General features: G+C 39.1%; 1 protein-coding gene across 5 annotated transcripts in view; it reads left to right on the top strand.

The window, feature by feature from the left end:
* The window catches only part of LOC123515448 (F-box only protein 28-like), a 185,558-nt gene that overhangs the window by 10,737 nt on the left and 146,845 nt on the right, over window positions 1–27,976 (top strand). For all 5 annotated transcript variants that reach the window (XM_045274021.1, XM_045274018.1, XM_045274020.1 and 2 more), the window contains exons 3-5: window positions 14,048–14,137; window positions 17,011–17,169; window positions 22,258–22,465. In XM_045274021.1, coding sequence (XP_045129956.1) covers window positions 14,048–14,137; window positions 17,011–17,169; window positions 22,258–22,465 — 457 coding nt within the window. The remainder of the gene's footprint in view (window positions 1–14,047; window positions 14,138–17,010; window positions 17,170–22,257; window positions 22,466–27,976) is intronic.

Here is a 27,976-nt window from a genome sequence, read left to right as displayed (position 1 = left end):
TATTTAGCAGTGCTTCTGAGCCTAACTACAGTGACTGATTATGAGGAAGAAACTGAAGAAAGCGAAGACAGCAGTAGTGAAGACTCGGAAAATGATTCAGAGGATCCACCTGTTTTCTCAGGACAGAGAGAAGACAGAGATAATGGTGATTGAGAACAGACTCCAAACATCGTATTGAGAACCCAGAGTGGCTCACGGAGACGCAGGTCTGCCTCTCGTGTTCTGGGAAGACGATTAAGGGGGCATGTGTGTGTGAGAGAGAGAGAGAGAGAGAGAGAGAGAGAGAGAGAGAGAGAGTTGGTACCTATATGTTATTTGCTTGAAACTTGATATGAAAAGGGGTGAAAGAATACTCTCTCTCTCTCTCTCTCTCTCTCTCTCTCTCTCTCTCTCTCTCTCTCTCTCTCTCTCTCTCTCTCTCTCTCTCTCTTGGAAGTGTACAATTTTTCTTCCAAGATGAGAGAGAGAGAGAGAGAGAGAGAGAGAGAGAGTGTATGTGTGTTTGCGCGGTGTCATCGGTCACCGAGCTGTTTCTGCTTGATGGATCACACTGCGGGCGGAGGAGGAATCCTTGATAAGGCAATAACTCACATCGAGCTAGAAAGTACATCATTGTATTCAGAATAACAAAGAGAAAATAATTATTAGTATTCAAAGTCTTCTGACAATTTCTAGGTTTACCATTTTTACCTATCATGGGATATTGGAAAATAGTTTAATCACCGGAACATAAGAGTTAAGAAGGCTGGTGAGACCGTATCTTCCTTGCAGGCTAAAAGAACCACCTGAACTCGTGACTACAATGGAGAAAATGGAAAGCCTTGTGGAAATGTGGTACATAAGTTTTATATGTGATACAATGATGTGCCCTTTGTTTACATTCCACAAGTTGCCGGTTAGTGTCTTTCCCATTTCACTCTCCCTCCCTTCATAAATTTAAGATCATCAACATTATAAAGTTATGTACATACATACATTAGTGTACATTATAATGACTTAAATTAAACTGCCTAAATGTTTAACTTCATAATTTTTACTTTCATTAAATCTTTCACTGTACTATGATGCACTCTCACTTTGTTTACTTTCAATGAAAGTTCAAGTCAGGGGTTAAACTTATTATAATTGGTTCGCTTAATAAAGTTTCGCTGAATGAAATATTTTTTTAGGAACGTAACCCCTTCGTTAAGCGGGGGTTGCCTGTACTGTATGTAATACTGTATAAGGACAAGATCTCAGTCAACAGTGCTGAGGTACTAAACTATATCTCTGTATGTACTTTCCATGGCTCCATGATTTTATTAATGATGAGTTGGAACTGCTATGAAACTGCTTTGGAAAAGATGTTAATATTGGACAATGGCCACAATTAGATAATGGTGGAAGGACGTAAAAAAAAAAAAAAAAAAGTCACTCATCCTGTCAGTGTTAGAAGCAAGTGTTAAGTGAAATATATTGCCAAATGGGTCGTATGTTAGTTAGGCAAGTGTCTGGATCCATCTAAGGAAACACAGCTGTTATCATACAATTAATCAATTAGGCAGAGAACAGCACATGTTATCTGACCATTCAGATTAATCTGAATGGTCATTCAGTTTAATATTGTCATTATAACAACACACAACACACAAAAGAAAAAAAAGAAAAAGAAAATAAATAAATAAATAGATAAAATAAAGAAATAAAAACTAGTAAATAATATAATAAATGAAAATAAAATAAATGAATAATGAAATAAGAATAATAAGATAGATAAAAGTGAATAAATAAAAATAAATAGAATAAATAAATAAATAAATAATCAAAATAGGAATAAACAAATTAATAAATGAAATGATCAGTAGATGAAATAGGATAGAATAAATAAAGATGAATAAATAAGTAAGTCAGCAAAAATAAGATGAAATACTCACTCCAACTGTTTTTGGTCTCAATAGATTCTCTCTCTCTCTCTCTCTCTCTCTCTCTCTCTCTCTCTCTCTCTCTCTCTCTCTCTCTCTCTCTCTCTCTCTCTCTCTCTCTCTCTCTCTCTCCATTTTAATTCACCAGTAATTTGATATTCTTATGGGCAGAAAAGGTGCAGGTAATGTTGCTGCATGATGAGTAGTGACAGGGAACGTACAGTGAAGGAAACCCAGAGGAAATAGGAAAATTGGTTGAATGGTTCTCTGTTTGAATAGTTGTATGTATTGCTGTTTAATTCTGGCCAGCGATGCTCAAGATTAAAGCTCGTATTCTCAAACGCTTCTGTGCTTCACCTCCACTCTTTCAAAAGGCTTTATTTGAATTTACTGGAGTTTTTTTTTTTTTTTTTTTTACAGTTCTAGAGGCAGAGTGACAAGATTTCTGCATTGTTAACTGGAAAAACACTCTTGAAAACCCCACTCATCATCTCTGTGGGCTTGGAAAAGAGTTGTGATGAGAGAGCAAAGTGTAAGATGGTGGTGTAGGGATGACTTTGTGGCAGTGGAGTGGACCATCTCGAACACTGATCATGTCCCCCTCTCTCCTCCTTAACCACTTTGTTGTCTTGTTGAAACTTACTCAAGATATTATGAGGTTTTCAAGACTGCTTCTATGATTCTAGTTCTGGAACATCACTATATATATAAAAAAAAAAAAAAAAAAAAAAAACTTGAGAAACACTTGTGATTTCTGTGGTTGTAGTACTATTGAAAACCTCAGGATCTGAAAAATGAAGCTTTTATTACTGTAGAAGGAGGAGAACACAATATGCTCTGGGTGTGTGTTGTCCAAACTGGTTCTTGTTCCACTTGTAGATTTGTGTGTATAGCAGGCTGGCAGTCCTACACAGGTTAGCTGAAACAAACTACCACACACTGGTACACATTTACTTCATATTGGTTTCTTGGTGCCTGGTGGAAAGGAGCAGTTCTCTAGACATGCCTTCTACAGCCCAGGAGCTTAGCCATAGCACTGCTGGCCACTTAACAAAGAATCCTGCCTCTTTTTGTATGCAGTATATTGTGATGGTAAGGGCTCACCAAGATTCAGTAAGATCTTAATCACATAAACCCAAGCAGTGGCATGGTGATTTTGGTTCCCTCCCTGGCAGTCATTTTGTGTGGCCAATTTATCCCACCTTTGGGTCTATTTTATGCTCCTTTGATGTTCCTACAGTACCCTCCCGAGTTTAGAGGAATAAGAGCGAAACGTGAGGAAATAAAACGTTTCCTGAAAGACGCTCGAGGGAGCTCTGTGATTCAAGTTGCTCACATCACGCATCCTACAAGCAAGTTGATGGTAACAACAGAACACTATTTGAAGAAATATATTGTTGACAAAAATGACCGAAATGTGTGCATATCTTCTGGTAAGGTAAGACAGAAGGCAAGAGAAATATATGCTGCAGTGGCACGTAAGTTAAACATTGACAATCCTCCACCTTTCTCTGCTAGTAATGGCTGGTTCTCAAGGTTAAAAAGACACTGCTCAAGAGGGCACGATGTCTGGGTGAAGCAGCAGACGCATCTACAGAAGAGGTGGAAAGTTTCATTGGTGTCTTGAAACAGATGACTGAGGACGGCGGTTACGATCTCCGTCAAATATTCAACGCCAATGAAACGAATTTGAAGGCTTTGCGCTAGCGGACCATGCCCCAGAGTGAGATTATGTGCTGTTAGAGTTCTTATTATTTCTTTTCTCTTTTTGTTCTTTTCAATAAAGTGTGTATCCCAGTTTTTTTCGTCTTAACAAGAGCATTCTTCACTGAAACTGAATACACCCACCAATTTATCGGTATTTTGAAATAAGGGAGTAAAGTGGGGAGGAAAAAAAATCAGCTTCATCCCGGGCCAGAATGAATAAGTGATTTTACATTGTTTTCAATACCCCGAGTTTAGCGATCCTTGAGTTTGGCGCTATATCTTAAGAAGAAAGCAAGCGCTAAACTCAGGAGGGTACTGTAGAAGCAGCATGGCTCTTAAGCGCCATCGCTCGCATCACAGTGTTCTTCCCCATGCAGCATGGTCTCCCTCTCCTGCTGCTGTGTGATGCTGCTTCTCTTTATAAACCTAATAACATCAATTAGTGATCAATTAAAGAGTGATACTTGTAGACTATAATGCTTTTGTTATGGGAGAGAGAGTCTGCCCAAGAGCTGGAATAAAAAGGTGGTAATCTCTGAAGCAGTGGTTCCCAACCTTTTTTGGTTTGAGGCACCCTTAGCAAGTCTTTCAGAAGTCCCCAGCACCCTTATTAGAAATATAAATTCTAATTAGAAAAGAAATACAAATAATCACAATTTTACAATGTTTGCAGTTGCTATTACAGGAGGAAATTTTCTAATTTAGCTTTAGGTATTTTTAAACATACAGAAATAGAACAAATGACTCACAAACTCAGCTAGTTACAATATACATACACCTGCTGCTCTTGCAGTCAGTCAAGGATGAAAAAAAACAGAGAAATTGTGGCAGCACCTTAAACTTGTGCAGCAGCATGGTCAAAAATTATAATGAACCATGTGCAATGTGTGTTGGCTGGCATTGGTTTATTAGATAGACTTCAATAGAGAGAGGGAGAATGTAGGCAGTATGAAAATGATTTTTACCCTGAATTTTGGCAGCATCCTCAGTAGATCTCACAGTAGGCTTTGGCGCCATGGCTCATCGGTTAGGAACCAGGAGAGGAGAGCCAAAAAAGTTGTGTACCCAGAATTAGAAGTGAGGCATCTTGAAATTTCTGTGTTGAAAATATTGTAGTGATGAGTAAGGGAAATATTATGAAAACAGGCAGAGAAGTCTAGAGTTTACCAGAAAGAGATGAGAATGAGAGTATTATTGGGTAGATCTTGCATTAGGAGATGTTATAAGGTAGTGCTTGGATAGGAAAAGGTGGAGGCTCTTCAGCCATGTGCCAACCCTCAGGAGACACTTGTGGAGGGAGTAATCCATCTGATGATTAGAGAGACAATTGGATGTCTCTTTTTTAGTGAAGTGTCTTGTATCTGCAGGTCCAGATTTTGGTGACTGTTAATCTTCTATGTAGTAGTAGAAGTCATCTTTGTATTTGTTCCTTGTTGTAGTCAAAATGTCGTTGAAAGATACAAGGTAATGATCAGAACTTGGGTGTTGTATGGAGGGAAGCCACAGAACACCTGACTTTTGATCTCTCTAAAATGTCTGATTAGGGTAGGACAAACCTAGTATTATTCAACTCTTCTATCTATCAGCTCAACACAACCTTCCAAACTACTATCCTCTCTTTTTCACTTCACTGTTTCTCACTTCTGTACTGAATATCCTCAGTCTATCCTGAACTTGTAATCTAAATTGGAAACTTCACATCTCATCTCTGCCTAAAACAGCTTTTATGAAGTCTCATTCACACTGCTCATACTGTCCTTTAGATAAGATGAATCAAAGCTTTTTGTGTTATAAACTCTTCTCCTATAACTGACTATCTTCAGTCTCTTTCTCATTGCCACAGTGTTGCATCTCTTGCTATTTTCACAAATTGCTTTTCTGATCTTTGCTAATTACATACCTTCTCTTCTCCAATGGCCTTGTTATATAAGACTTTCTTTTTGCTCTTACCCCTATTTTGTTCACCTCTATAATGCAAAAGTTAACCATTATTCTCAATCATTCATCCTTTTCTCTGGTAAACTCTGGAACTCTGTGCTTACTTCTGTATTTCCTCCTTCCTTTGACTTGAAATCATTCAAGAGGGAGGTTTTAAAACAGTTATCCTCCATTATTTGATTTTTTAAAATTTGGAATACATGTATCTATGGGAGGGACATGGCTAGTGTTTTTGCTGCCCAGGGCAGCCCTTGGCCTTTAATTAATTTGTTGCCCTTCCCAGAAGTAATGCAATATTACATTACACATATACCATATATATATATATATATATATATATATATATATATATATATATATATATATATATATATATATATATATATATATATATAGTGGGGACTCAATACCCAAACTTAGTTAGTTCCAAATGGCTGTTCGAGTATCAAAAAGTTCGACTATTGATACCTATAAATCAGGTAATTTGTTCCAATCTCAGCAAAACCTCATGTTTAAAGAAATTTCAATGTATTTTTTTTTACAATTTTGTTTTATACATACAGTAAGTGAAGGCTGGTGATGGATAATTTAGAAGAGGAGGGGAGAAGGGTGGGGAGGAGGAGGGAGATCGCTGGAGGATGAGTCACAATCCATGAAAATGTCTTTGGTAACTTTTCTCCTGGTGTGGTTCCTGTGAATCCACTAATGGAGGGCTGTGTCTCACTAACACTTGCACTGTCACCAGATTCCTTGTTTTCAGCACTATTGAGCCTCTTTGGGGCCATTATAAGTTTGTAAATGAAAAACTACTGATATAACACAGAATATTGTTGTTTATCTCAAGACTGCAGTAGGACTAGTGATGCGCACCACCACCCGGTATACCGGTATTATAGTAACAACACTGGCTATTATGGTTATACCGCTATTACCAGTATTACGGCATCAAAACAGTACAGTGGCGACTGCGAGAAGGGAGATGACAGAGCTTTGTATACAACCAAATGTGTGGCCGTTTGATTACCAGATATTTTCACCACTAATAAGGCTTTGGTGTTAATTTAAGGTTATAAATGAAAAACTACAGATAGAATGCAGGAGAATGTTATTCTGATGACCATGGCACCACAAGTCACAACTGGTGGAAAGGGAAGGGGCAACGCCAGGAGCCTTTGTTTACAACCATGGGTGTGGACGTTTGACTATCAGGTTTTATTTTGAGTATTAAATCAAACTTTTCTGTTCGAGTATTTAGACGTTCGAGTATTGAGTCTCCATTGTGTATACAGTAATACTCCGCTTAACGAACGTTCGTTTAACGAATTTCTGGTTTAACGTACTATATAAAGTTAGTCCAAAAGTCTGTATAACGTACAACCACATCAGTTTTAGCGAATTTTCTGGGTTTGAATTTGTCGGGTAAGGGACCGAACGTTGCAGCTTTGCTGTGATTGGCTGGCTCCCTGCCTCTGTCTCTAGTGCTCCTGGAGCTGGATTCAAGATTCTTTAACAATGTCAGAGCAACCTCTTGCAGCGAAATAGCATCCACGAACGCTTGGAGGGACGGTGACAAGGTTGCCATCAGGTTGCTCTGAAGTTACTCTGCATTTCTATTAGCTTTTTACAAACCTTGCCCTCAAGAAAGGAATACTAAGATATGATATCCATTATAGCAGGCAATAGAGGAGTGGAAACAAATATGGGGAAAGACAACACGCAGGCTAAAAGGGTCACAAGAAGAAGAAGCGGCCGAGTTGCCGCGAGTCTCCCACTTCGTCTGTGGCTCATCTCATCTCTGCTTTATTTTTTGGTATTCCATGTAAGATTTCACTTTATGCACTACAAAACAATCCTTTCTTGGGGGCAAGGTTTGTAAAAGGCTAATAGAAATGTTATTTTGTGAACATAAATGTGAGAATGGGAGAGAATTTGTACATAGCTCCTCTAACTTCCAATGACTCATATGACATCTTAAAAGTAGTGGTACAACGGTGGCCCAATATGCTGCCAGACGTGTATATATATATATATATATATATATATATATATATATATATATATATATATATATATATATATATATATATATATATATATATATATACAGTAAGGTCCTGAGTTACGTCAGAGTTACGTTCCTGAAACATGACGTAAGTCGATTTTGTATGTAACTTGAGTTTTTGTACTTTCAAAGCATATTATTGAGTTTTCAACCAATAATTTTTTATGGTTATTCAGGTAAGTAAAAGGTTATATTGTTATATTGGTATATTATTTACAACTACGTAGGAATATATTGATTAGGGCCTCGAACGCGAAAGACTGCAGGTTGCTAGAGGGGTGGACGCTTGAGGCCACCAGGAGGGTGGGCAGGTCGAATGTTGTGACGCCCAGGGTGGACAGCTGGGAGCGTAGTGCAGTGCGGTTGGAGTAGAAGCGTGGGCAGCGGAGTAGGAAATGCAATAAGAAAGGGCAATAGGGATCAGCAGACAGGCGCAGACAGTGCAAGTGAGCTGCAAGTGTACTGTGGCCCAGGCGAAGGCTCCCGAGTTGTTATTGTTGTGATAGGTGCGCGAGCCCTCAAGGTCGTCAACCTCCCCGTTGTCATGGTAACGGGCTTCCCATTTTCTTCTTCACTCCCTTACACACAGCTGCTGCCTCCCTTCTCATGTCTTTTAATTATGTCCACTTTTTCTTGTAGCGTAATGGTTTTCCTTTTCTTAGCATCACTGCTATCACTCAGAAGTTTTCTTTTTGGTGCCATTGAGCAAGATACTAAGATAGTCAGCAAACGCAGATGTAGGAACACTCTTGCCAGGGGCGACGGTGTGGTGGAAATGAGATAGAGTGTTATTGTATTCAAGCGTGAGGTGGGCGGTGTGGCAGATAACCACTAGTGACGCCTGGCGGCCAACAATAACAATAAACCCACGCTTTACGATTTATAAAATTTCAATTTTTTAAATCTTAAATTGCCTTATAGTGGACTGACGTAAGTGCGAGTTTGACGTAACTCGAGACCGACGTAACCCGGGACCTTACTGTATATATATACAGTAAGGTCCTGTATATATATACAGTAAGGTCCTGAGTGATAGCAGTGATGCTAAGAAAAGGAAAACCATTACGCTACAAGAAAAAGTGGACATAATTAAAAGACATGAGAAGGGAGGCAGCAGTTGTGTGTAAAGGAGTGAAGAAGAAAATGGGAAGCCCGTTACCATGACAACGGGGAGGTTGACAACCTTGAGGGCTCGCGTACCTATCACAACAATAACAACTCCGGAGCCTTCGTCTGGGCCACACGACACTTGCAGCTCACTTGCACCGTCTGCGCCTGTCTGCTGATCCCTATTGCCCTTTCCTATTGTAACTCGGTCTCGAGTTACGTCAAACTCGCACTTACGTCAGTCCACTACAAGGCAATTTAAGATTTAAAAAATTGAAAATTTATAAATCGTAAAGTGCGGGGTTTATTGTTATTGTTGGCCGCCAGGCGTCACTAGTGGTTATCCGCCACACCGCCCACCTCACGCTTGAATACAATAATACTCTACGTACCTCAGTTCCACCACACCGTCGCCCCTGGCAAGATTGTTCCTACATCTGTGTTTGCTGACTATCTTAGTATCTTGCTCAATGGCACCAAAAAGAAAACTCCTGAGTGACAGCAGTGATGCTAAGAAAAGGAAAACCATTACGCTACAAGATAAAGTGGACATAATTAAAAGACATGAGAAGGGAGGCAGCAGTTGTGTGTAAAGGAGTGAAGAAGAAAATGGGAAGCCCGTTACCATGACAACGGGGAGGTTGACAACCTTGAGGGCTCGCGCACCTATCACAACAATAACAACTCCGGAGCCTTCGTCTGGGCCACACGACACTTGCAGCTCACTTGCACCGTCTGCGCCTGTCTGCTGATCCCTATTGCCCTTTCCTATTGCATTTCCTGCTCCGCTGCCCACGCTTCTACTCCCACCACACTGCACTACACTCCCAGCTGTCCACCCTGGGCGTCACAACATTCGACCTGCCTACCCTCCTGGCGGCCTCAGGCGTCCACCTCTCTGGCAACATGCAGTCCTTCGCGTTCACGGCCCTAATCAACAACAAAAACAAGCTTGTGTTTCATATTCCTACATACTTGTAAATAATATAACAATATAACCTTTTACTTATATAACGCTTCTACTCCTACCGCACTCCACAAAGCTCCCAGCTGTCTGCCCTGGGCGTCACAACATTCGACCTGCCCACCCTCCTGGCAGCCTCTGGCCGCCCCTCTCGGCAACCTGCAGTCCTTCGCGTTCGTGGCCCTAATCAATATATTCCTACATAGTTGTAAATAATATACCAATATAACAATATAACCTTTTACTTACCTGAATAACCATAAAAAATGATTGGTTGAAAACTCGATAATATGCTTTGAAAATACAAAAACTCGAGTTACGTACAAAATCGACTTACTTCATGTTTCAGGAACGTAACTCTGACGTAACTCGGGACCTTACTGTATATACATAAATACAGGGTGATTCACGAGTTTCTCCAGAAAATTTAACTACTGCAAATTTACACAATTCTAAGCAGAAAATACTCTATAAGTATAGGTGTTTTCTGCAATGGTTAACAAGTGGGAGCAATTTTTTATTTCAATCTAGATGGGAGGATAGCCACCAGCAAGCAGCTGGCTCCCTCCACCCCCTCGCGACCTTGAAACCATTTAGTTGCCAAGTTGCTGATTTCTCTTAATTTTTACTAGCATTCTTTCAGTCTGAATTAGTTTTTTTTTTTATTATCATCAGGTGTGTTGCATTGTTATTCTCGTGTGTGACAGGGATTGTGTTGAAATATTCTTGAAGGATGTATTCAATGCGGCGAGACATCTGTGCTACGCTAGGCTACACTTGCAATGCCACACTACTGATCACACCAGTAACTATTCAACAATATTCTTCTGTATTAGACTTTTTTTCCACACCACCTATGAGGTAAAAGTCATGATGCCATTATGTAATGTTTATATCCGTCAATAATACTTTAGGTGTCCGCAAAGCCAATTCCATGAAAAAGTGGCATAGTTCCCTAGAACAATTGATCACATACTTGATGATAATTAAAAAAAAAAACTTTAATTCAGACTGAAAGAATGCTAGTAAAAATTAAGAGAAATCAGCAACTTGGCAACTAAATGGTTTCAAGGTCGTGAGGGGGTGGCGGGAGCCAGCGGCTTGCTGGTGGCTATCCTCCTGTCTGGATTGAAATCTAAAATTGCTCCCACTTGTTAACCATTGCAGAAAACACCTATACTTATAGAGTATTTTCTGCTTAGAATTGTGTAAACTTGCAGTAGTTAAATTTTCCGGAAAAACTCGTGAATCACCCTGTGTATATATATAATATATATATATATATATATATATATATATATATATATATATATATATATATATATATATATATATATATATATATATATACACAGGCAACCCCCGTTTAACGAAGGTTCACACAACGAAATTTTGCTACAATGAAGGTTTCATTTTACTACCATCTGTTCATTTAACGAATACCAAACTCGCTTTAATTAAGTTTTATCCAGGTAATTTTTTCCAAGTTTGAAAGCCCCGCCATATCACACAAGCTGACAAGCTTTTGAATACACAAGCAGCCACAAATACTAAGGCCTGCCTCAGGAGAAATCCTGGGACACCTGTAGAATAAAGATCAAGATCAAGATCAAGCCTCTCAAGGACAACACGCACCACTCACTCCCATAACAGCGTCAGCAGCAGCTCGTCTTCACTCGCTCAACTTACCACCAAAACTCCTTGCAATGTGGCCTAGCATTCCTAAGAAGACCAGGAAGACTCTTACTCTCTAAGTGAAGCTGGATATTATTCACAGACACTAGAGAAGCGAGAAAACTATAGCATTGCTGACTACCGTCTTGACTCCATCTACTGTCTCTACTATTTTCAAGTCAGCAGACTCTATTAAGAAGGCTGGTGAGACCGTATCTTCCTTGCAAGCTAAAAGAACCGCCTGAACTCGTGACTCTACAATGAATAAAATTGAAGGCCTTGTGGAAATGTGGTACATAAGTTCTGTATGCAGTACAATGATGCGCCCTTTGTTTACATTCCACAGGTTGCCGGTTAGTGTCTTTCCCATTTCACTCTTATAAAGCTACGTACATACATACATTAGTGTACATTATAATGACTTAAATTAAATTTAACTGCCTAAATGTTAAACTTCATAATTTTTATTTTCATTAACCCCTTCAGTACCGGATGTGTGTTTTGTTACACGTGCGTGTCACGACTGAGTTCACGCACCAGCACGTGTCACGACTGAGTTCATGCACCAGGAACCGAGGGTGCTCCCCATGACACGTACATGCCACGGTTATAAGCTGTGTGTATTGAGGGCTCTCAAGGCCTCGGTTTCTGGGTTATTTCTACCCACTTGGTGGCAAGTGTCTGTGTTTACAAACATAAGGCTGCAGCCATTCGTGGGACGGTTTGAAACTTCATAAACTTTGACCAATGAGTTATTGCCAATGCTGTGATGTAATTTGTGAAGACCAATCATCATATTATATTTTTTTATACATCATATTTTCTGACCTACGTATGGCAACACATGCTTGTCGAGTGCCACAATGCTATATTCTCTAGCTTCTGTTCAGTGCTGCCTGAAGTTTTTTTGTGGTAGCACGCGCAGATTTGCTTCGCAATTATGGATATCTCTACAACTGACAGTGAAGATGAATATGATGGTGGAACAAAAAGGGAATTTGAGGGGTCTGATGTCTCAATGGAAGGTGATGATACTTTGTTTGATCCTGAAGCTATCAGTGATGTAGAGAGTGATGCTAGCAGCGGCGATGAGAGTATTGAGACATTGTCCGCCAGCAGTGGCCTGTCATGCAGCCCTCCTGCCTCATCCCCCACAGCTGCTGGTAGACAAACAGATTTCACACTTCTTTCAAACCCATTCTCTGACACCAGACCTAACCCTCTACCTACAAGTAACACTGATTTTTCTGATGTACATCCTAGTATTATTCTACATCATGAAGCTAGTGCTATGAGTGATCTAGACTGTTTTCAGTTATTCATGGGGAAAGATGTGATTGCTGCTCTGTGTCTCTGAACCAACACATGTGCTGCATATTTTTTTTTACTCAAATGACATGTTGTGGGGTTTCTCTGATAGAAAACATAAAAATAAATAATATAGTGTGAACAGGGTGTTTGTGAGAAGCTGAAGAATACCACACGGACGATGCGGAGGAGTGCGTGGGCAGTCGGTTCGGCAGCGAAACGTCTTGTTTACATAAGGTTGACGGGTTGGTAACGAAGGGGTTAAACCTTTCACCGTACTATGATGCACTCTCGCTTTGCTTACTCTCAGTGGAATTTCGAGTCTGGGGTTAAACTTGTTATAATCGGTTCGCTTAACAAAGTTTCGCTTAACGAAGTGTTTTTTAGGAACGTAACCCCTTCGTTAAACGGGGGTTGCATGTATATATATATATATATATATATATATATATATATATATATATATATATATATATATATATATATATATTTTTTTTTTTTTTTTTTTTTTTATTTATTTTTTTTTTTTATTTATTTTTCTCAACCCATGTGGTATGTTGGGGACCAGCCCAGAATGCATCTCCCCTATTTCCATTATTTCCTATGGGAAAATTACGTCCGCTTAATCTAATTTTTGCTCTACGAACAGCTTTGACACCCCTATCCTGTTCGTTAAGCGGAGTATTACTGTGTGTGTATATATATATATATATATATATATATATATATATATATATATATATATATATATATATATATATATATATATATATATATATATATATATATATATATATATATATATATATATATATATATATATATATATATATATATATATATATATATATATATATATATATATATATATATTCATAATTAACAGTTTTTTTTATTGATTCTCTGGGATTCACTGTTTTGTCCTCCACTGAGTGTGAGGGCACAGTTTAGCAAGCTGAGATGGTGTGCAGTCCAGGGTTTTAATGTATCGGTTTTCACATGATTCATTTCTAGTAACTTGTTATCAAATAAATGCAAAAGATGTAAAAAATGAGGCACTGTAACAGAAAAGGTGGTAATGGGAAGTAATGTCAAATGTCAATTATCTGTTAGTTATGCAATGGACCAAAGTAACGCTCCCTTAAAGTGCCATCCGGGGCAGATCCCCCTACCCTCCCACCCCGTAGCTACACCAATGATCTATGGGAACTGGCATTAAATAGACCTTTAAAAAGAAATTAGCTATTGAAAATTTTTGTTGCCTAGGCTCTTCTTACATGAAAAAAGGAAAGAAAATGTTGAAGGTTTAGAAAATTATTTGTAATTTCAAATAAAGTATATCTATGTAGTATTGCTTTAAGCTTACAGAAATGCATTTATTTTCAGGTTTGTCGAAGCTTTGATGCTATTAACCAGATGCTCCTGAACAAAGGGTTTCGGCAGGTGGAGAGGTACCAAGCCAAATGCCTGAAGGAGGTGAGTGTCTGTGTCTGTGTCTGTGCTCAGCATTCTTCTGGTTAGAATATCTTTGAAGGAAGGAACAAGTGTACTTCAGAATAGTAGTGATGCCCCTTAACAAACCACCATGAAATCTTGTGTTTGAGTGTGGTTCTGATGAGTACTTAATGATTCAGTGAAGAAGCAAGTCTTTCTTGAAACACTGAAGGTGCGTCATTAACCTTGTTTAATTATTCTTTAATGGGGCCCAACCAATTTTATTGGCTGGGCAATTTGTTCAGCTGATTATAACCATTATAAAACAATCGGTAATCTGCCAAAAGTTCACTGATTGACGCTGATAGGAAAGCTTATATTTTCACTAATAAAATGCAGGAATGTGGTGTCTTAATATAGTGTCATGATATACAGGTAACTCAAATTACGTGTGTTTAATTTAAGCGTTTTTTTTATTATGTGACCAAAAAAATATTATGATTAATTTAATTTGCACAATTGGTTTTCTTATAAGTGATTTGGCCCAACCGCATTTTCAAACTGAGCGCCAGATGCAATATCAAACTGCGCGCTAGAGAGTTCCGCAGCTGGCTGATAAGTGGGAGCTCTGTTGCCACGGACGCACTCTTCTGCTTCACAGTGATCCAAAAAGAATTTTCCAAGAAGAAGCGCCAGACCATCATGCTGCAGTTTTTCAAGAAAACACCAGTGGAAAATGTAGTACCAGAAGAGGATGTGGACGATCTTGTAGAAGCAGAGGAAGCACAGGTGGATGATGACATCCTTGACTCGGAGGTGGATAGCGACGGCGTGTGCTTGGCATCCTGCGTTTATTTTTTTACTAGTGTTTACTTTTATACTGTGGGGTTATTTTTGATCAGTGGATTTTTGATAAAGTGGAAAAGCTCAGAGGAAGATGATGACTGACTGTGGTGTGAGTGGTGAAGGCAGTGATGCAGTGAGTGTTGTGTTTACATATTCTTTGTTTTGTTGTTTTCTCTTATTATTTTTTGCTTTTTCTTATTATTTCTTGCTTTTCCCTTTACTCTAAATATACTTCTAGTATTTAGAATGGTAAACAATAGAAACATGTTAATTTAGCCAAATAAATAGAGTATTTTGTACAAATTTTTTTGGACCACATCCCACATTCCCCCTATTATCTATTGTTTCTTAAAAGAATTACATGTTTGTTTTGCGTGAATTTTGATATACGCGATGCCTTTTGGAACACATCTATCGCGTAAATGGAGGATTACCTGTACTTAATCAGTAGAGTGTGCTGCGACTCCTTTTATGCACATTCCACTGATCCCTTAACAGAGTGAAGTGAGGACGACTGAAGAGCTGATAGCATTATTTTATTTCTCAGAAGTTTACCGCCTTTTTTTACATATTACATTTTTAACTAGTTTTTTGTTCAGATTGTTCATATGCTGCTTTTTCAAAACAGTTTTTGAAAATAAGTGTTTAATAATGGTAAAATGTTTTGCCTTCAGCTTGTGTCCTGGTAACAAGTGTTTGAACTGCATTTAAGCCATTAAAAACAGGTATTCATTGATTGATTTATTTAGAAATTTGTAAAAATTTAATTTTTTTATCCCTCAATGTCAAAATTGGCATCGGCCACAAAAAATCTGTATCAGTCAGGCCAGGCCCTATTCTTTGCTATCTGTACCTCCAGGAAAGATGTAAACACCTGAAGGACTTCCTGGGCACTGTAAGCCTTGTCATATTGTATTGTTTGAACATCGGATTGCTTAAAGTAAATAATAAGAAATTTATTTATTTTCAATCTTTTATATATTTTAGCTACCGTATTTTACGGCTTACAAGACGCACTTTTTTCCTAAAAAATACCCTGAAAAATACTAGTGTGTCTTCCAAGATGAATGTTGTATTGTAAGGCAGCATCCAACCTCAAGTGAGCTTGGAAACTTGACAGATAGCGACCTGGATTTGTATGTTGAGTCATCACATTATGATGTTAGCTTAAGTACCATTTAATTTAGCCTTTTATATTATGTAAACTCAGTACTTAGGTGTTACAAGTATTTACAATACCATAATCCTTCCTGCAGCCTACTCAGCGTGTGGAGAAAACGGGCCACTCGCTCGTCTCATTGCAACACACACATACATGCACACGAACGCACACACATCATGCCAGGTGTCTTTATACCTTTATTAATAGAACATCCAAGTGGCTTACTCATTCAAGCAAGAGTCATCAAAACTCCACTTGTGAATTGTATTCACATTGATAAAGCCTATGAAGCACGACTGCAAAATAAAATAAATACAAACTGCAGCATTGACGTGTTCGGTTTCGGTGATCGGACAAGTGATTCCGTAATGTGAACGACAGATCCAAAACATGCTGTCGCCCACCACTAAAACAAGGAGAGATGGACTGTTTCACTGTGTATATGTATTTACGTATGATGTTTTTATTTACATAGTATTAAAATTGTGGTGAGTGCTCCAGCAAATTTGTAATGAGTGGTGAAACAATAGTGTCTTGCAGGCTCCTTGTTTCTGATGTTTTTGTGTTCAGTGGTCGGGTATGTGGTGAATGCGTTTTTGTATGAGAATGACTTTTTTTTTTTCTTAGAAATTTCTTTCAAATATTAGGGTGTGTCTTCCAAGATGCAGCATCTTGCAAGCCGTAAAATACGATATTTATTTATTTAAAAAAATCAGAATATTGGTGTTTTTTTCTGTTCTAGGCTACCCTGAAATGTGTTCATTGTGGTAAGATTTTAGTGTCAATGTATTTTAGCATTATGGGTTGCAATAATATTTTGTGTTATCTTACTGATCAGTGACTAAAAAATGGTTGTCTGCCTGCCTTGCCTTCCTTTTCTCCTCTCTGACAACAAAACTTTCTGCAGGTGAAGAGTCAGCTGCCGCGACGGGAATCAGAGCGCAGGAATCATCCTCTTTTCCGTCACTGTGACATTCTCACCGCAATAGAGACACGTCTCTCTCTTCTCAACATGACATTCATGAAATATGTGGACAGTGAAATGTGCTGCTTTATCCCAGGAAAGGTCAGTGGTTCTCGAAAAATAAGATGTCTATTTATCAATCAATCTATCCATCTATCGATCTACCAGACTCCTTGTCTCTGGCTGTATTCCCAAAGAGACATTGCCTTCATACCTCCTCACACAACTTACTTATCTCTACTGTGGGAAGAATTGGCTTTCTCTGTGTGTAACTAGGGTGGTTGGAGGGTACTGAGGAACAAGTGATGGTGGGGTGAAGGCATGAGAAGGGATGAAAGGGAAGGTGAAGCTATCAGAAAAGAGATTTGTGGGCACAGCTGTGTATGAGCATGTGGGATGAGTCCTCTCTCTCTCTCTCTCTCTCTCTCTCTCTCTCTCTCTCTCTCTCTCTCTCTCTCTCTCTCTCTCTCTCTCTCTCTCTCTGTGTGTGTGTGTGTGTGTGTGTGTGTATTTACCTAGTTGTATTTACCTAGTTGTATTGTACAGGGTTTAAGTGGGACTCATTGTGTCCTGTCTCCATATCTCCATTTATCAAATTTGTCTTTAAAGTTATGGACACTATGTGCTGCAACAATTCCATTATCCAATGCATTCCATTTTTCCACCGTTCTGTGTGGAAAACTGTATTTTCAAACATCCTTCACACATTGCCTCATCCTGATCTTTTCATGTCCTCTTGTCCTTCCTTTCTCTTCCATCAGCAGCACCTGGTCTTCTTTGTTTATCTTTTCAATATCATTTACTATCTTATACATTGTTATTAGGTCCCCACGTTCTCTTCTATCTTATAAGGTTGGCAGGCCCATTTCCTTCAGTCGTTCTTCATATGTGAAGTCCTTTAATTCCGGCATCATCTTTGTAGCAATCTTCTGTATCCTTTCCAGTTTTCTTATATCTTTTTTAGAACTGGGAGACTATACCACTGCTGCATATTCCAGCCTTGGGTGTAACATGCTTGGGATAATTTTTTTTCATCATATCTTTATCCATGTAATGAAATGTCACTCTTATATTAGTCATCATCTTATATGATAGTCCAAATATCTTGTTTATGTGTTTATCAAGGCTCAAATTTTCCTGTATGATCACTCCAAGATCTTTTTCCTCTTTAGTCTTCGTTATTTGCTCCTCTCCTATCAATAGTTCCATACTGGTCTTCTCTTACTCTTTCCTTGTTCCATTATGTGACATTTCTTGGCATTAAACTCCAATTTCCACTTCTTGCTCCATTCATATATCTTATTTAAATCTTCCTGTAGCAGTATACAGTCCTTTCTGGTTTTGATAACTTTTAGCAACTTTGCATCATCAGCGAATAAATTCATATAGCTGTTTACCCCAATGTGAATGTCGTTTATATAAACTTGAAACATAATGGGGGGTAACACTGACCCTTGTGGCACCCCACTAGTTACTTTACTCCAAGATGAGTATGTATCTCTGATCACAGTTCTCATTTCTCTATCCTTCAAATAATCTCTTGTCCATTCGAGCAAGGTTCCACGCAGTTCTCCTATGTGTGTGTGTGTATGTGTGTGTGTGTGTGTGTATTCACCTAGTTGTATTCACCTAGTTGTAATTTTACAGGGCCTGGGTATCATACTCGTGTGGCCCCGTCTCCATATCTACACACATCCAACTTTCCTTTAAAACTATGCACACTCCTTGCTGACACCACCTCCTCACTCAAACCATTCCACATCTCCACACATCTTTGTGGGAAACTATATTTTTCACATCCTTCAAACATATTCCCTTGGCTATCTTTTTACTATGCGATCTTGTAGTTCTACTTAAGTTTTCCTCTCTCAACATCATTTGCTCATTATCCACTTCATCCAGTCCATTCAACAGTTTATAAACCTGTATTAAATCTCCTCTTTCTCTTCTTTGTTCCAAGGTAGGCAAATTAATTTCTTTTAATCTCTCCTCATAGGTCATTTCTGCCAATTCCGGAACCATTTTTGTTGCCATTCTCTGCAATCTCTCCAACTTCCTTATATGCTTCTTTTTATAAGGGGACCAAACCACTCCAGCATATTCCAATCTTGGTCTAATTACCATACTAATTAATTTCTTCATCATATCTTTATCTATATAATGGAAGGCTAATCCAATATTTTTTTTATCAAATTATACGTTTCTCCAAACATCTTATCAATATGAGCCTCAAACTGCCCATGGTCTTGTATTATCACTCCCAAATCCTTTTCCTTTTCCACCTTTTTCAACACTACTTCTTCACCCATCTTATATGACCCTCTTGGCCGTCTGTGTGTGTGTGTGTGTGTGTGTGTATGTAAAAGAGAGAGAGAGAGAGAGAGAGAGAGAGAGAGAGAGAGAGAGAGAGAAAGAGAGAGAGAGAGAGAGGGGGAAATGGATGGAGGGAAACTGAGAAGGAGTAGGGCACTGTAAATGCTTTCTCTCTTCTCTTTTAATTCTTCACTCACTCTTTCTCTTTGCTGCTTATATTTTTACTTTTCATTCTCCCCATTTTCCAGGCTCTTTCTTCACCCTTCACCCTTTCATCACTTCCCTACCACATGTATTCTCCTTCCCCAGGTAGGTCTATCTATCCCTTCCTCTTCTCCTTTTCTCTCCCTGTCTTTGTTTCATCTCAAACCTCCCTCCTTGTCACCTCCCTACCCCTCATCTGTCAGAGGTAAGGGACAAGGGAGAGGAAATGAGAGAGAGACAAAAAGAGAGAGAGAGAGAGAGAGAGAGAGAGAGAGAGAGAGAGAGAGAGAGAGAGAGAGAGAGAGAGAGAGAGAGAGAGAGAGAGAGAGTGAGTGTTCTGTTGCTTCAGTTCCTCACCCACAGGTTGAGGCTGACAGGCTTGGCTAGGTGTCTGTAGTATGGCAGCATTAGACACATGGTAATTATTTGATAAATTTTTTCAAGAAAAGTGTATCTGTTTTTTTGGCAAGCATGGCATTTTTAAGCATGGTGTCAATTATCAAACAAGTAAGCTTTACACTGTTTGCAGAATATAGGACTTTTTTCCTCATTGAAAAGTTGCATTGATGAGCTACAAGTAAAATGACTTATCAGCAGTCTTCTGGAACTCATCTCACTCATAACTCAAACGTCCTTTATACTGTTTCCACTTCCCACTTCTCAAATAGCATTTCTCTCATACTACCATTTTCATCATTACTCACACACTCCCTCTTTTACAAGCTCTTTGCTCTTCATCTTTCATAATGGCATCATCTCTGTTTTTCTCCTCAGCCATTCCACCACTTCACTGTTGCACAGACTAGTACCAATTGCCACATACACACTTTACTCTTGTCCCTCAACACATTCCTGTCAAACAACTCATTTCCATAGCACAATTACATGATTAGGTATCTGATGCGTGTGTCAATATTGTTAGTCCTCAGTCATGACTCAAGTGATCTTATGACCTGCCTGACTTTCACTCCTCTCTCTCTTTCTCTCTTACCTCCAATGACTCAAGTGATCTTATGACCTGCCTGACTTTCAATTCTCTCTCTCTCTGTCTCTCTTACCTCCACTCACATCAACATGTTTCCCTAGCATGGTTTCCAGATATTAAGTCACTCACCTCCATTGTCTCTCCTCTCACAGCTACCTAACACCTTCCCACAGCGTATAAAGTATCATAAAGTCATGTACTTCATGTACTCCACTTCTCTCACTCCAAATACCATCACACTATCTACCTCCAGTTTCCACCTCATACACACTTAATGAAACTGGGTCACCTTTCTGAAATTCCCCTTCACTCTGCTAATAGTAAAAATGGTGTCCAATGTTTACCTACTTGTATGATTTCTTTGGTGTAGTGTATGATAGGTAGATAGATAGATGTTTTATTAACTACAAATTATGGGATCTAGAATAATTCTGCTAACAAATTACTCTTACACCAAACATCTGAGACAACTTAATCATGAGAAATAAGACATATATACACATAAAAAGCCATATAAATACATGAACACACAGAACATAAAGACACACAAGGGAACACATAAACAAATGAAAACACATGATACACAAAACCAACACACCCCAAAAAAGGAACCTGGTAAAAAAAAAAAATGGAATACAAAATCTGGGGAAAAATAGAAGACATGGCAAGAAAGGACAAGTGTGGACAATTCAGTGGCAAGGATGCTGGTGCAGACAACAGCTGGTATGGTGCGTGTTTCTGAGGATTTCACCTGCCTCTCGGATATTAGAATCCTGATAAGTAAGATTTGATTATTGGCTTTTGATTTACAGCTGTTTTATTTATTTATTCTTTTTATTGTTTAATGATGTGCTTTGGTTATGATGCTGGTGATTTCTTATTGCTTTTGTATGAAATATCTATTATAAAAATGCAGCACCAAAAGATTGCTATGATAATTATGAAATGTGACATTGAATGAGTAGCTGACTGTGACAATGGGCCAAGTGCCAATCATTGTGAAATGGAGTTCAGGATATGCAGTAAACCCTCGCTATACCTAACCTCTGTATAACAATTTTTGGATATAATGACTGCATTATTCTGGCTGAACAATCCTCTGATATAGCGAATTCGGTTTGGTAAGTAGTGAACTCGGTTTGGCGCGTGAGGAGCGGTTAGCGTCACACAGCCTCGTGGCCCTGCAGCCCTGCTTGTCTCGCTGCCTCAGTCTACACCCAGCATTCGTCCAGTAATTACAGTTTGTTCTTGTGGACGTGTGGAATTCAGGAAAGTAAACAAAACACTCCTGGGCATGGCGGCATTGACTGGCCTGACGCATGACTGAATGACTTATCTGATATAGCGAATTTAGGTTGTTATAAAAGATGGATTACTGACCCTTGGATACATCGAACTTTCAGTTATGACATTAAGCCTTTCCCCCAATTTGTTTGTTATAGCAAGGGTTTACTGTATTCTATTCTGCATGCTGGATTTTAGTTGCACGCACAATAGAGATACAATCACCTTAATGTTCTTTGTAAGATGTAGGAGAAGTTATTGATTGTAATACAGTACATTTTGTAGCTCAATTTCACAGTGGTTGGTGCTTACTTGCTTGTTGCAGCTGGCTACTCAAATGGTGTAGTAGTGGAAACTTGAGTTCATCTAGGTAGATGGATTAAAACTGTGTGGTGTATTTGCAGGTCATTGATGAAATATATCGAGTATTGCGCTTCATCCAGTCCCACAAAACATTGCCGTGTTCGCATGAGATCCTCACTGAGCTTCGAGACATATCCAGCATGGCCATGGAACACTTTGAGGAAAAGATTGTCTGCTCCTTAAAGCCTCCTGCTCTTTCTCCAAGTGCACCACGTTTCTCATTCAAAACAGCTCTTGCAACTCATTCTCGTAAGTATATGTACAGACCACATTATTTGTTTTGTTATGTATTGTAGATATAAATTGGATTAATATATTTCATGACATTTACAGGACCAAAAGTATTGTGAGATATTGTGAGTAGTGTGTAATTCAAACATTGAAAAAGTTAGTAACATCTTGTGGGTTTAGTGCCATAACTGAGAAGTTGTTTTCTATCCTATTTCTCACACCAGAAATCTCGAGTTTACTTTAGGATTTTCAATTTACTGAATACAAAGAGTCTATCTTTACATACACCGTGTTGCCATCTCCTGTGAATGAGGGACAGCTGAGACAAAACACTTTGATGCACACACTCACAAGAAGATCTGAACAAGATAACAGAGTGGTTTCATAAATGGGAATGGAATTAATCTGAAGGAATAGAATTTTGAAAGAGTGTGAGGAAAGTAAAAGGAAATTAGCTATGTGTTGAATGGTGAAGGGTTGAGTGCGGCTGATGAGAAAAAGGATTTAGCTGTTACAGTGACTGAGAATTTGATCCTTGAGAAACACAGCCTATAATAACTTGTTGAGAAGAATAAGGTTTGCTTCTGTGTATATGGATGAAGAGATGATCAAGATGATTATTATATCAATGATTAGACCTGGACTGGAGTATGCAGCTGTAGTATGGTCACCCTATATAAAAGATATAAGGAGGTTTGATAGAGTCCAGAGAGCAGCATTGAAGATGATACCAGATATCATGGACTTGACATGTGAAAAGAGATGGACAACATTGAGAGAAAGCTAGGAAGGGGAGACCTGAGGGATGGGAATGACTTGATGGTTTGGGATACATGTGATGCTAGAGGACATGGAAAGACTGTGAAGCTTGTAGAAGAGATGTCAAAAAGTAAAGTGTCTTGTATAAGAAGTATTGATGAATAGAACGGTGTGACTGAGGAGATTGTAAATGCAGAAATGACATATGAATTCAAGGCTCAGTTGAATATTATAAGATAATGAAGATGGGACTTTTTTTTTTACAGTAAGGCCTATAGCACCTGTAGGCACACTTGAAGAGTGTATGGGAAGTTCTGTTCAGCTTCCACCCATTAGTGGTGCAGGCAATTTTATTTATAGTGGTACCCATATTAGGGCCCATATCACTGCCCAAGCTCATCTTGAGTGTAGCCACCTAGAACCTGGGTATCATGGTGATATGTAGGTAACTTTAAACCACTTGACAAATGGCAAAGTGTTTTAAGGCTGTACTTGGTGGGATTCGAACCTACGCGTGGACGTCTGCCCGATCCCACGCTCACCACCTTATGCACCATGCCACCGCCTCCCTATAACCTAACTAAGTAAAGTAGGTAAATACTAGCATTTCTCACAGATCAGTCTGTAACAGCCACTGTCCTCTGTGGTTGAGGAGATATGACAAGCCTTAGCTACAGAAACAAAATTCTCAAGAATCAGTAATCTGGATAGAAGAAATCGTGGGTTCAAGCTTGAAAAGAAATTAGATTTAGAAAAAAAAGCTAGGAAGGAATTGGTTTCCAAACAGAGTGGTAGAGAATGGAATAGCCGTGCTAAATCATGAGGGAGATTTGAAATATGATGAGACAAATTTATGGCTGGAGATGAAAGGAGGGAATAGGTAGGTATGTTTCATAATATGGACTGTCATGTGTTGATCTGATTGCTTCTTGTAGCTTCCATTATTTTGGTTAGGTTCTTATCTCCAAAACACTTATGACACTTGCAACTCTGCATGACTGCATCTGTGTGTGTGTAATTCACCTCCTCCTCGGTCGCCTGCTGGTCACCCAGCCAGTCTTCCCCATTACGGAGCGAGCTCAGAGCTCATAGACCGATCTTCGGGTAGGACTGAGACCACAACACACTCCACACACCGGGAAAGCGAGGCCACAACCCCTCGAGATACATCCCGTACCTATTTACTGCTAGGTGAACAGGGGCCATACATTAAGAGGCTTGCCCATTTACCTTGCTGCTCCAGGACTCGAGCTCGGCCTTCTCGATTGTGAGTCGAGCGTGCTAACCATTGTGTGTGTGTGTGTGTGTGTGTGTGTGTATTTACCTAGTTGTATTTACCTAGTTGTAGTTTTACAGGGCCTGGGCTTTATGCTCGTGTGGCCCCGTCTCCATATCTACACTTATCCAATCTTACTTTAAAAGTATGCACACTCGTTGCAGACACTACTTCTTCATTTAAACTGTTCCACGTCTCAATATATCTCTGCGGGAAACTATATTTTTTAATATCTCTCAGACATCTTCCTTTTCTCAGCTTTTTACTATGCGATTTTGTGCTTCGGATGACATATTCTTCTCTCAGGATCAGTTTCTCATTATCCACTTGGTCCATTCTGTTGATCAATTTATAAACTTGTATCAGGTCTCCTCTCTCCCTTCTTTGTTCCAGGGTTGGTAGATCCATAGCCTTTAGTCTCTCCTCATATATCATCCCTTCAAATTCTGGAACCATTCTTGTAGCTATTTTTTGTAGCCTCTCCAATTTCCTTATGTGTTTCTTTTTATGAGGGGTCCACACTATTCCTGCATATTCCAATCTGGATCTTATTATAGTACTTATCAATTTCTTCATCATTTCTTTGTCCATGTAGTGAAATGCTACTCCATTATTCCTTAGCAAATTATATGTTTCTCTAAAGATTCTATCAATATGGCCTTACTGGTTGATTGTTTTCTTCCATCGTCACTCCTAAGTCCTTTTCCTTTTTTACTTTCTCCAGTTCTACTCCATCTCCCATCTTATAGATTCCCATGGGTCGTCTTTCACTTTTTCCCATTTCCATGACATGGCTTTTGTTCACATTGATTTCCATATCCCACTTTTTACTCCATTCCCAGATCTTATTTAGGACTTCTTACAGTATTTCACAATCCTCTTTTTGCTTTATAACTCTGCACAGTATCGTATCATCTGCAAACAGATTTATGTAGCTGTTCACTCCTTCGGGCATGTCGTTAATATAAATGAGGAAAAGTATTGGTGCCAATACTGACCCCTGTGGCAGTCCGCTTTCTACTTCTCTCCACTTGGACTTCATATCTTTAACTACCGTCCTTATTTCTCTCCCCCTCAAATGATTTTCCATCCATCTCAATGTGCTTCCTTTTAAGCCACCCTTCTCCTCTAACTTCCACAGTAATCTTGCATGTGGCACTTTGTCAAATGCCTTTTTTAAATCCAAATAAATACAGTCAACCCATCCCTCTCTCTCTACTGGTACTGTTCCATTTTCTATTGAGCGTTTTATGATGTTGTATATAGGACTTGCTAGTTCTTCCCTACATTCTTTCAGTATTCTGCTTGAGACTTCATCCGGTCCCATTGCCTTCTCTTCATCCAGTTCCTTCATTAACTCTTTTATTTCAAGCTTGGTTACTTTAATCTCTTTCATATAGACTGTCTCTATTACCCTGTGGCCTTTCAAATTTGGATTCCTTAGTAAAGACCTCCTGGAATTTATTATTTAATAGTTCTGCCATACTTTTTGGGCCTTCCACCATCCCGTTCTCTCCTTTTAACTTTTCTATTGTTTCTTTTTGCCTAATTTTTCCATTTATGAATATGTAGAACAATTTTGGTTGCTCCATACATTTTTCGACAATGTCCTTTTCAAAGTTCTTTTCCTCTTCCTTCCTCACCTTAACATATTAATTTCTCACTGCCTTGAAGTTTTCTTTATTTACTGGATTTCTATTTCTCCTCCACCTTTTCCATGCTCCATCTCTTTTCTCCTTTGCCCTTGCACACCTTGCATTAAACCAATCTTTCTTTCCTTTTTCTTTAGGTCTATATTTCGGGACATATTCCCTGACTCCTGTTTTGTATATTTCCAAAAATAAGTTACACCTCGGTCCCGCTATAAACGTCTAATAGGTCGATGAACGGGGTCGTTCTTAGCGAATTCGTTCATAGTGAATAATGTATCCTATGGGAAAAAGGCTAATAGGTCGATCAGTCCTCTCCTATACCAAACTTTCAGCCCTATTTTACCTGTTTTTTCAGGGAAAAAAATGGGGTTAAGCATGGAATACATTGCACACATAAAAAAATGGTAATAAAGGGTAACTTTTCTGTCACTTACCTTAATTCTATTAAAGTTTGCTTTCTTTCATTAATTTTCGCCACATGTGTCTCTCGGTAACTTCTGATAAGTTTTTCTAACCTTTAAAGTACTGTGATCGTATATGTACGATTGTAGCATCGCGTGGAGAGGCGGGGATTGTACCGGTAATCATGATTTTTCCGTGCTAAACATTTGAATCTCTCCCCCTCACTATTGGTCCTGGGGCAAGTGGAAGTATCTGGCATCTTTTCTCGCTCGTCTGCTTGAGCCTTGAGACATATGTTTCCTCACAATAGGTCATCTTTTCCCATTTCGAGGCGACATCTGGCAACTCCGTCATCCGGAGGGAGGAAACGGTACTCCGAGTGATGTTATGTCAGTGTTACTTGGTAATGACATTGAGGAGTGATGAAAATGAAGACTGATTTTTTTACTGAGACAGAAGAAAGTGAAGACTCCAGTAATGATTCTGATAGTGATCTGGGAGACAGAGACCAACCCTCACAGCGACTTTCATAAACCTCCTCATGTAGCCTATTCCTCTCCAGCAATGCGCTGGTGTATGTCTCCCTGAGTGTGGGTACCATCCTTGTTGCCAGCCCGTGTACCCTTTCCACCTTCTTCACATTTTTCTTCATATGCGGTGACCAGACACATGCTGCATATTCTAACTTATTAAGTGCATAATATCTTCTTCATCATTCCTTCATCTAGGTAGTGGAATGCAAGGCCAATATTTTGAAGCATGTTATAAGTTTTCCCAAAAATCTTGTTAATGTGTTTCTCCGTGACAAGGTGTTTTGCACGTTACTCCAAGTCTTTCTTATCTCACTTTCCTTTGCTGAGATCTCCATTTTAGATTTCAATGTTCACCACCAGCTTTGGCTTTCATCTTCTTTCACTGACCAACCTGGTGAACAAACCTTCAACTTTGCTATCCTTCATGACCTAGAGCAGCTAGTGAAGTTCCCTACCCGTATTCCTGACCGCCTTGGAGAAACGCCCAACATTCTTGATCTTTTCCTAACCTCCAACCCTTCTGCTTACTCTGTTAAACTTTCCTCTCCGTTGGGCTCCTCCGACCACAATCTAATTTCCGTTACCAGTTCTATCACTCCAGTGCAGCCTCAGGACCCGCCTAAGCGGAGGTGCTTCTGGCATTTTAACTCTGCTAAGTGGGAGGAACTAAGGCAGTACTATTCTGATTTCCTTGGGATGATTATTGTTTTCATGTCAGAGATCCTTCTCTTTGTGCCGAGCGCATAACAGAGGTGATTATCTCTGGCATGGAGCTATACATTCCTCATACTTTCTCTAACCCTAAAGCTAAAAGCCTTGGTTTAACTCTGCTTGTTCTCGTGCTGTCAATGATAGAGAGGCGGCTCACAAACGGTTCCGTAGCCATCCAACTGCTGAAACTCATGCC

The sequence above is a fragment of the Portunus trituberculatus genome, chromosome 39 (assembly GCF_017591435.1).
Source record: "Portunus trituberculatus isolate SZX2019 chromosome 39, ASM1759143v1, whole genome shotgun sequence".
Classification (NCBI taxonomy): domain Eukaryota; kingdom Metazoa; phylum Arthropoda; class Malacostraca; order Decapoda; family Portunidae; genus Portunus; species Portunus trituberculatus.
The sequence above is the reverse complement of the archived record's forward strand: the minus strand, read 5'-3'. Positions and strand labels throughout refer to the sequence as shown.